This window comes from Zingiber officinale, chromosome 11A (assembly GCF_018446385.1).
Source record: "Zingiber officinale cultivar Zhangliang chromosome 11A, Zo_v1.1, whole genome shotgun sequence".
NCBI classification, from domain to species: domain Eukaryota; kingdom Viridiplantae; phylum Streptophyta; class Magnoliopsida; order Zingiberales; family Zingiberaceae; genus Zingiber; species Zingiber officinale.
This window is the reverse complement of record NC_056006.1, coordinates 8,136,281-8,147,221: the sequence shown is the minus strand read 5'-3', so window position 1 is coordinate 8,147,221 and position 10,941 is coordinate 8,136,281. Positions and strand designations below refer to the sequence as shown.

The following is a 10,941-nucleotide window of genomic DNA, read 5'->3' as shown; positions in this document are numbered from 1 at the left end:
AAAATAAAAATTTAAAAAATATAAAAAAATAGAAAAAAACAAAAAATTTAAAAAATAAAAAAAAATTTTAAAAAATGTAAAAAATTTTAAAATTTAAGAATTTAAAAAATAATTAAAAAATTTAAAAAATATATAATTTAAAAAATATAGAAAAAAATAAAAAAACAAAAAAAATAAAAAAATTCTAAAAATTAAAAAAATAAAAAAATGGAAAAAATGAAAAGAAATAAAAAAATAAAAAAACACATAAAATAAAGAAAACTGTGAAAAAAATTGAAAAAAATGTAGTGTTTAAATAATAATAATAATAATAATAATAATAAATATGGTTGATTTTGTAACTAAGGGTAATATAATAAAATATTAAATTAAATTATTTATTTTATATTCAAAAAAATTTTTTTGTTACATTATTTATATTGAATAAAATAATATTTAATTATATTTTATTTCTCGTAATTTTAATTATGTGATTATCAAATAATCATATAATCAAAATTATATATAATAACTTAAATCAACGTATTCTAAAAATTCAAATATCACTTCAAGTCCATGGAATTTGAAAAACTTGTGACTTGAATTGCCTGTTAAGATTCATCTGCGGTATTTAGTTAAATGATTGGAATGTTTTTTTTATGTGGAGTCCATGTTATAATGATAATAAATAATTTTATAAATATAAAATAAATAAAATAGTTGTTTTTTTTAAAATCTAATGATGTATAGAAATTGAGTATAAAATAAATACTCATTAATTTTTTTAGCTTTCATTAACTGCTCCCCGACACACTGTACGGTGCAGATGCGAATGCAAGGGTCCACCAACGGACTCGATCACGTGAGGTGGCCTAACGTCTCTTCCTATCCCCACCATCCGATCTCCATCCGAGGGTTAATTTTTCGAAATTTCTACATGACCATGTACCCTTCTCCTGCTCTTCGTACGGCCGGGTTAAAATAGGGTCAATTAGGTCTTTTCCGTTCAATTTGCCCTTACTTTAACCTTGCCGAGGCGTCCATGGAGAAGCGCAGTGGCGGCGTTCGCTTCCTCCGAGGGGACTCCATTTCCTCCTCCTCGTCGTCGTCGTTGTCGTCGTCGTCGTCGTCGAGATTGCGAGAGAGAGAGAGATCGATCAAGGTCTGGTTGGGGCGCGTGGTCTCTCTCGTTTGTAGGTGATGCAGCAAGATGACGTGGAGATCCTCTGAGCTCTGGGGCGGGCGGAGGCCCAGCAAGCACACCTCCGGCCGCACTTGCCACCGGAAGCACGTCGAGGACGGGTAGATCTGTGTTATTACATTCAGTATCTACCTTCTCCAAGGCATTTGCGCTCGTGCTATTACTCTCTGCAAGCAAATTCTAGATTGTTGTAGATTGGGATGGAGGAGGTGGTGGCTGCATCGCCGGCGACTTCTGTTGAAGGCCGAAGCGTGCTCCAAGGGCGGTACGAGATAGGGCGGGTCATCGGGCAGGGCACGTTCGCGAAGGTGCATCTTGCGAGGAATCTCCTTACAGGTGAGGGCGTGGCCATCAAGGTGGTAGGGAAGGAGAAGGTGATCCAGGTGGGGATGATGGAGCAGGTGAAGCGCGAGATCTCGGCCATGAAGATGGTTCGCCACCCTAACATTGTGGAGCTTCACGAGGTGATGGCGACGCGGTCAAAGATCTACTTCGCCATGGAGCTGGTCCGCGGTGGGGAGCTGTTCACCAAGGTGGCCCGATCCGGTCGCCTCCGCGAGGACGCTGCCCGGCGTTACTTCTGCCAACTCGTCTCCGCCGTTGATTTCTGTCACGGCCGAGGTGTCTTCCATCGCGACCTCAAGCTGGAGAATATCCTTCTCGACGAACAAGGGGATCTCAAGATCGCTGATTTCGGGCTCAGCGCCTTCGCCGAGAACGTCCGACTCGACGGCCTCTTTCACACCGCCTGCGGTACGCCCGCGTACGTCGCTCCTGAGGTGGTCGGCCAAAGGGGCTACGACGGGGCGAAGGCCGACCTCTGGTCCTGCGGCGTCATCCTCTTCGTCCTCCTAGCTGGATTCCTCCCCTTCCAGGACGAGAACATACTCGCTATGTACAAGAAGATCCGCCGAGGGGACTTTCGATGTCCTCCTTGGTTCTCGTCGGACGCCCGACGGCTCGTCACCAAGCTGCTCGACCCTAACCCCAAGACAAGATTCACCGTCGACCGGCTCACGGGATCTCCCTGGTTCAAAAAATCGACGATTCCCAAATCAGTTACCGGTACCTCGTCGCCGCCTTCAGCCAGCTTAGAATCGGAGCTTTCCGGCGATAAAGAACCAGCAAAGAAAGAGGGGAAGGAACCAGAGAGACTAAACGCCTTCCATCTGATATCGTTCTCGGATGGGTTCGACCTCTCACCCCTCTTCCTCGAAGGAGAGCGGAGGGAGAAGGTCATGCGCTTCGCCACAAATGAGCCGGCAAGCGACGTTGTGTCGAGGCTGGAAAATTTTGCGGCCAGAGCGGCGGCGAAGTGCCGGGTGACGAAGAGCTGCTCGGCGGGAGTGAAGCTGGAGGGCGAGGAACGAGGTCGGATGGGCAAGCTGACGATTTCCATCGACATATTCACAGTGGCGCCGCCAGTTCTCGTGGTGGAGGTCAGGAGGGACGGCGGCGACACCGCCGAATACGAGAAGTTCTGCAGCGACGAACTCCGCCCCGCGCTCCAAGACATCATCTTGACTTCATCATCCGACCAACTCCAAACTTCTACATTCTAATCATCCTCAATCAACATATGTAACCAAATTCATCGTCAAAATTTGTAATTATCTCCATCTATCTCCATCTATCTCCACTCTGTCTCCTCCATTATTGTACTAATTCTGATCTCTCTCAAGAACTTTATTTGTTTCAGTTCATCATCCTCCATTATTGTACTAATGCACATCTCTCTCAAGAACTTTATTTGTTTCAGTTCATCCTCCTCCATTATTGCACTCCTTTAAAGTTTTAATTTTTCTGAATGCATTTGGTTACTCTCATCGATCCATACAAAAAGTTCGACAATCTGATTACTTCAATATTCATTGCAGGAAAAGCTTGAAGAACGAGAAGCAGCAGCAGGAAAACATGTTAGATAGCGACAACTCAGACACTCCCCGTGACAAATAATGCAGCGTCCTTGTCTCATTCCAGACTCTGTCGACATCGACAGGTGGCTGGAAAGAGGTTAGTACACAAATTCAGCTCTAAAGTAGATTCTCATTTTTGTGTTTCGATATAAAGTTGAAGAACATGGGGCTTCTTTCTGCTTAGAAATCTTTCTCAACTGTTCTTGATTATCAGTTGCTCACACACAATTCAACTGGTCATATTTCGCTCCCTACTCGATTCTGAACATGTAGATGATAATAGTACATAGGACCTTAGTTTTTGAAGTAAACACAAACTAGAACTACTGGAGCATTAACTACTTGGGTTTATCGGTGGCGATGGTGGCGCGGGCGACGTCGGAGGGTTTGGTCCCCGGCTTCGACTTGTAGTAGAGGCCGAAGTACCCTATGGCGGCGAAGATGAGGAATCCGCTGACGGCCATAGTGGTGATGCTGTAAGGCAGCCGGCGCCGCTGGTGCAGCACATCCGATGAGCTCGGCAGCACCCGCTTCGCCTCCCTATCATCCATGACACTGCTTCTCTTCTCCGCTCTCCTGTTGTTGAGATCCTTCCTCTTCTCTTACTCTTTGTTGGCCTTTGGTTCCCCAGCCATGGTCGGTCGCATGCTTTGCACTTTGGTGCAGTTGACACGTCGTGGATCGACGTGTTCTTCAGAGAACATGCGGTCTGATTTTGTTTTAACTAAATACTACATTTTTATGAAATATATTACTGATTATATATATATATACAGTTTTCAGTTTGCATTATAGTTTTTCCCCTAGAAACATGAGAGATTTAAGAAAAATAATGCAAAGCACAATTTTCTCCTTTCTTCTTGAGATTTTTTTTTAAAAAAAAATTAGATACTTAATTTTGGATAAATATAAAAAAAAGGTGTCCTAAATTTATCAAATCGCGGTTTACTCTTAAAAAAAATAAAATCAAGGGCATCTATCTCGCTTTTATTTTCTTTTAGGATTATTATAGCAGCGACTCATTATTAGAATGTGTAACAGTGGATAATTGTTATTGAAAATTTAATTAAAATTATTATACACAGTAGGATTATATTAAAAAAAATATATTTTTAATTAATTTGGTCAAATTTATTAAATAATTTTAAATTAAACAAATCACTTTAAAATAGACTAAGTAGTTGTTATACAATTGTATAAGTTACTAAATAGTTATTAAACGTATAGCTAAATCTTTAATTTTAAATCTTAAGATTTTAATTCTAAATTCTAAATTAAAATTATTTGTTTATCAAATCATTTAAAATTAAGTAAATTATTTTAAAATAATTATAGAAGCTATTAATTAGTTATTACACAGCGGATAACTTCTACAGTAGTATAATAATGTTATATTAGTTGGTATATGTCATAGTAGTGGTACTTATTATGATAGCCGTGAAAGTAAGGATATTCTTGAAAGGTAGAGCTTTCTACGATTTGATATATATGCCCTTTGATTCTGTCCCTTAATTTTGAAAATTCTCTTTTCTCCTTATTCATCGTTAAAATTTTAGATAGTTAAAATAAAAATTATTCATTTTGACGAACTAATCGTACTTTTGTTGTTAGCCCTTCCTGATGTGTCGGATGGGCGAAAGGAGGACGGGATCCTCTAGACTCTTACTCTTGATATGTTTTTAGACTAGGGGTCGTTTATTGATAGGATCTTATGGATCTCACTTGTTATATAGATAGGGTCCAAAATAGAGTGATCTATTTTTTAAATCACACTTTCGTACCAGGGATAAAAGATATATTAACACTAACCCTGACAGATATCTAGCATATATTGTTCTCTGTTGGGCCATAACACTATGGGCCGTCAAATCTCATTAGACGATTAATTTTCTTAGTCTATTTTTTATTAGAGAAAAGTTTTTTTTTTTATAATGTATCGTAGCTAAATTTAAGAGACTTGCTCCCCCCCCCGCAAATGCAATGGGGATCCTCTGGTCCGCAAATTGTGGATCAGGGGATGATCCACTGATAAGGACCCTTAATTTAGATGGACCCTATCTTTAAATAAGTGGGATCCATCTAAATCAAGGATCATCATATAGTGGACCATCCCCTGATCCGTAATTTACGGACTAGAGGATCTGCTCTCCCGCACACGACGCATCTATCCTCGTCTTTTTTTTTCCATTTATTTTTATTTTTTTAATTAATTTATTTAAAAATAACTCTCATACTTATATATTTTTAATTTTATTAAGTTTTATTTTTTAATTAATTTAATTTATTATTTTTTATCAATACTTTATTTTTTCAATTTTATTTAGTTTTTATTTTATAATTAATTTAATTTATTATTTTTTTTCATAATACTGGTATTTTTTAAATTTATTTTCTTTTAAGTTTTGTTTTTTATTAATTTTTTTTGTTAATTAGTTTTTTTTTATCAATTTTTTATGAGTTTTATTTTTTTAAATAATTTTTTTATATGTTTATAATCTTTTGTTTATTTTTAGTTTATATTTAAAACTAACAAAAAAATACTAACAATTAATAGTGAACACATTCATAATTTAAGAACAAATATATTTTTTCAAATGAAAAGTACATATAATAATACAAAAAATATGAAAATATATAAAAATAGAAATTTTAATTAATATTGCCTCTAAATTCTGCTCTTGACGCGTTTGGTGGTGGTGCACTTATTATTTCGTATTACAAATAAACACATGTTCTATAGCGAGTGACCCATCTTTTAGCTTCATACGATGAATGTTGCCATCACCAAGTTGGAATGGATGGTACAAGATAATGAGGATGTAAGAAAATTTGTACGAAGTGATTGCCAACATGAGCAATAGCTATTTCTTGACGCTCTTGGTTTGGAATTGGAGGAGTTCTTAATGGCAATTGAGTAAAACAACTCCCAACATTCTCACCAAATGTATGAAGTACAAGATTGTACCTTGATGCAATGACAATTCCCTAGCGTCCATCCAATACATTTCTGGTGCCCACGGCTCGAACCAATTCAATTAAAATAATAGATTGGTTACCAAATTTGGATCTGGATAAAGTTGATCATATAGATCCTTATTTTGTTGAATCTCTTCTATAAGCTCAAATCATACTTGAAACCAACCTTCTTCACCATACCCAATTAGTGCAGCTATTGCCTTGAATCCACAATTACCATCAGGTTGAACATCAACAGTGTGAGAAATATAACGCTGCAGAGGCACAAGTAATTGTTGGAGCAATCCCAATGGTCTGCGGGACCATGTATTTTGGTGTTTAGGCAAAGGGTTTAAGTTAGGTTTACCCTCGTTATTTGATATGTGTACTTGAGTTGTGTAGGACTGCAGGTGACAATTGTGACTCAGGTTGACGACTTCCGGTTCGGTGAAGGATGGAACATCCGAGGGACCGTGGACAAGACAGCAAGGACAAGGGCCGAGGGAAGCGACTTCGAGGCATACACGAAGGATGACATTGTGGACGAGCCGCGGGCTTGGATGCATCCGAGGAACGAGAGCCAAAGGAAGTAAGCTTGAAGGCAAGAGGTCAAAACTGCAAAGAAGAGTCAAGTGAGTCGTGAGGGTCCGAGTGCTGAGAGAAATGTACTCGGGATGGGAACCCTAGGTATAGGGTTGTACCAGTCGATTGGTACTGGGATCAGTCAACTGGTGGTGAGCACAGAAGCTCTCTGTGCCCGAAATGGCTGGGATCAGTCGACTGGTCCTGTGATCAGTCGACTGATAGATAGCCGTTGAGAGAGCCGTTGGGCTGACATTAGTCGACTGGTGCAAGGACCAGTCGATTGGTAACGGGCAAATCAGCTTTCTGATTTCCTCCAAGTTCTATAAGAATGAGCTTGGGATGGTCGGCCAAGGTGACGAAATTAGACTTGGTTAAAGCCTAATTAGTAGTCACCAAAGTGCTCAAGGTCTCTTGTGTCCAAGTGTTCTTGGTTGGTGTTGTGGTGAGGTTTTCCTACCCACAAGTAGTTGCTTGAGTAGCCGGAGTTTGCCGGGGGCTAATCCACCGAAGGATCGGGATCGTCCACCTTACGGACAGCTGTGGAGTAGGAGCATCATCTCCGAACCACGTTATATCAACGTGCATTGGTTTGCTTGTTCTTTTCTTTGTCATTAGCTTTTGTATTCGTAATTAGTATTTGTATTTCCGCTTGCGCACTAACGAATACGTAGGAAGCGATCAATTTGGGTGAGACGCTATTCACCCCCCTCTAGCGGACGTCAAGGTCCCAATAATTGGTATCAGAGCTAGGTGAGCTCTTGTTGGACTAATCGCCAAGAGAGCGTCTAGAGGAAGAAGATGAAGTCGGAGGGACCTCTCGGATGGGACATCCGAATCCCACCTCCATACGAGCGCGATGACTTCGACTATTGGAGGAAGCGCATGGAGATGTGGTTCCAAATGAATTGGAACCAATGGATTGCGTTGGAGGAACCGTTTAAAGCTCCAACGGACAAGAAGGGAAAGAAGCTCCGACCACGACATTGGACGGAGGAGCAAACCACACGATCAAAGGCAAACAACTGTTGGTGCGGTTAGCACTAACGATTTAACCCAGGTTTTGATGAATGACAAATCAGGTTAAGTTAGTTTGTTGTTGTCTGACACTTTGATCGAGTGTGCAGGAGAAGTCCAGACAGGTCGACGGGCTGACCGGATGTCTGGCACGAAGGCCAGCTAGGTCGACGGGCTGACCGGATAGTTGGCGAGAAGTCCAAGCGGGTCGACGGGCTGACCGGACGCTTGGCGAGAAGTCCAGCTAGGTCGACGGGCTAACCGGATAGCTGGCGAGAAGTCCAGACGGGTCGAAGGGCTGACCGGACGTCTGGCAGGTAAGTAAGGTAAGTCACTGGAGGGGAGTGACTGCGAGGACGCGTTCCCGGGAAGGGAACATTAGGTGTCGATCCGGCTTAGATCCATTTCGGATATCTAAGTCGAGATCGTGACTAGATTCCGGTCTCAGAAAGACGGAATCTAAGTCATACTTTTTATACTAAACTCATAAAACTGTGCTAACACTTTATTTTTCAGGATCTACTTGTCTCGGACTTGTAGGACCGTTGGGCCGGCTAGGAAGGGGTTTGTTGGATAGCCTGCAGACGGAAAAAGAAAACAAACCCTCCTCGAACTCTTTAGGCTAACACTTGCATAATTAAGTTAAGCAGATAAATTAAAAGCATAAAGAAAAGCGAGGCACAAAAGATTTACTTGGTTACAACCGATGTGGTTGTTAATCCAAGGAAGATTAAGCTCAATAACACTCCTTCAGGCGGAGAAGCCTCGTACAACGTTGAAGTGCAGAAAACAGAAGCTTAGACTAAAAGAGAGTGTGCAAGCACTGGATTTACAATCAGTGAGTTCATATCTAAACTTCTGGACCAAGGCTATATTTATAGTCTTGGTCCGGGCGCCTGGAAGGGTTCCGGGCGCCCTGGGGGGGATAAATTTTATCCCCCAACGGTTGGATCGAGTCAAAACTCGATCCTGTGAAAAAGTCCCTTCCGGGCGCCCCGGATGGTTCCGGGCGCCCCGGACAACTCCGGGCGCCCCGGATAGTTCCGGGCGCCCCAGAGCCAAAAGTCAACCCAGTTGACTTTTGGTCCGTGCTCTCTTCTCTGGTTCAGCTCGCCTCTGGTCCGGGTCTTTCTGCTCCGGCTCCGCTTGCTTGGGTGATCTCTGACATCGACCGTTGGGCCGGCTAGGAAGGGGTTTGTTGGATAGCCTGCAGACGGAAAAAGAAAACAAACCCTCCTCGAACTCTTTAGGCTAACACTTGCATAATTAAGTTAAGCAGATAAATTAAAAGCATAAAGAAAAGCGAGACACAAAAGATTTACTTGGTTACAACCGATGTGGTTGTTAATCCAAGGAAGATTAAGCTCAATAACACTCCTTCAAGCGGAGAAGCCTCGTACAGCGTTGAAGTGCAGAAAACAGAAGCTTAGACTAAAAGAGAGTGTGCAAGCACTGGATTTACAATCAGTGAGTTCATATCTAAGCTTCTGGACCAAGGCTATATTTATAGTCTTGGTCCGGGCGCCTGGAAGGGTTCCGGGCGCCCTGGGGGGGATAAATTTTATCCCCCAACGGTCGGATCGAGTCAAAACTCGATCCTGTGAAAAAGTCCCTTCCGGGCGCCCCGGAGCCAAAAGTCAACCCAGTTGACTTTTGGTCCGTGCTCTCTTCTCTGGTTCAGCTCGCCTCTGGTCCGGGTCTTTCTGCTCCGGCTCCGCTTGCTTGGGTGATCTCTGACATCCGGAATAGGGCTCACCCGAACCCATCTTCCGGTCTTCTCGAGCGTGCTTCCCTCCGGCTTCTCGTCCCTCAGAATTACCGCGTGTCCCTTCTCGTCCACCAGCGTACTCATCCGCAGACTTCGTCCCTCGGTTGCACCCCGTGCCGACCTTCACGCTAGCTGCGTCTCTTGCTCCCCGAGCAATCTTCCGCTCCGGCTTTCGTACCTCGGAACCACCGCGCGCACTTCCTTCTCGTCCGCCAGTGTACTCTTCCGCAGCACCTCGTCCCTCGGACGCACAGCGTGCCGTCCTTCTCGCTAGCTGCGTCTTCCGCTCGGGTACCTGTGCTCCTAAGCTCCTGCACACTTAGACACAAGGTTAGAAACAACGCAGGACCTAACTTAACTTGTTGATCACACCAAAACAACCTTGGGGTTCCAACAGGACTAACCTTGTTTTGCAGGAAAGCTGTTCGCTGGAAAAAGGAGGTCCGGGCGCCCGGAAGGGATCCGAGCGCCCGGGAGGCAAGTTTTATCCCGATTGCGCTTCGCCACGTGGAGCTCACTGGTTGGACTTGCCACGTCTCACCAGGGCGCTCGGAAGGCATCTAGGGCGCCCTGAGCATCATATAAAAGAAGGGTCAGAGGGGAGCTTCAGAACAACAACGAAAAGAAAAGTCTTCCACTGCTCTGCACTTCTGCGACGCTAACAAAGCTCCGACACTACGCTCCTTTCTTGTCCTTATTGTCGGTATTTGTTTTTCATTTTCATTAGCATTCATTGTACTATTTTTTGTAATCATTATTTCGAACTGCTAGTGAATTGCTCAACGAAAGTATTCACGGAGTACGGGCCTTCGAGTAGAAGTCGTCACAGGCTCCGAACGAAGTAAAATCTATTGTGTCCAGTTTTTATTCCGCTGCGTACTTTTACACTCGAGTTTTCGAATCGATATTCACCCCCCCTATCGAACGATCACGGTCCTACAAGTGGTATCAGAGCAGGAACTGCTCTGATTTGGTGCAACCACCAATCAAGCAAAGGGGGGTCGTTTTAAAGAAAAAATTAAATATCGTTTGTCTTTAAAATAAAACCTTACGTCTTTCGTTTTTTCCCTCCAAAACGGTTTTTGAAAAATACATCGCCATCTTTTCACCATTGTTTAGTATTTAAAAAATATTATATTTTCAAAATTTTTAAATAATATTTTTTCAAATATTTTAATAATATTTTATTATTTTTTCTGAAAATAGTGAAATATTATTTTTTTCAGCACTGCTAATCCAAGACCAAGTCTTGGGATTTTTTTTCTGTTTCTCTGTGTGCAAGAATAATGACTCTTCTAGAAGGACGGAACCCCTGTGAACCACCACCATACGATCATGAAGACTTCAACTACTGGAAGCGATTAATAGAATGCTTCTTAGGAAGCGTAGACATCGATTATATGTTAATTTTGAGGAAACCTTCTCAAAACTCGGAACTGAACAAAAAGGTAAGTAACATTATTTGTAATGTTTTACCTAACAATATTTTATGTAGATTAGAAAAGTACAAGAATGCATATGAG

At 42.1% G+C, this 10,941-nt stretch overlaps 1 protein-coding gene across 3 annotated transcripts; it reads left to right on the top strand.

Annotated features, from left to right (window-relative positions):
• Positions 1 to 999: 999 nt before the first annotated feature.
• LOC122032222 (CBL-interacting protein kinase 6-like) lies at positions 1,000 to 3,865 on the top strand. 3 transcript variants are annotated; one of them, XM_042591491.1, is made up of 2 exons: positions 1,000 to 2,619; positions 3,058 to 3,865. In XM_042591491.1, exons 1-2 carry the CDS (start codon positions 1,381 to 1,383, stop codon positions 3,103 to 3,105), a joined length of 1,287 nt encoding a protein of 428 aa, XP_042447425.1. In that variant the 5' UTR covers positions 1,000 to 1,380; the 3' UTR covers positions 3,106 to 3,865. The 3 variants fall into 3 exon arrangements, with proteins under 3 accessions (XP_042447425.1, XP_042447424.1, XP_042447423.1); XM_042591490.1 differs by having other exon boundaries at positions 1,000 to 2,786; XM_042591489.1 differs by lacking the exon at positions 3,058 to 3,865 and having other exon boundaries at positions 1,000 to 1,281; positions 1,365 to 2,938.
• The last annotated feature ends 7,076 nt before the right edge of the window (positions 3,866 to 10,941 follow it).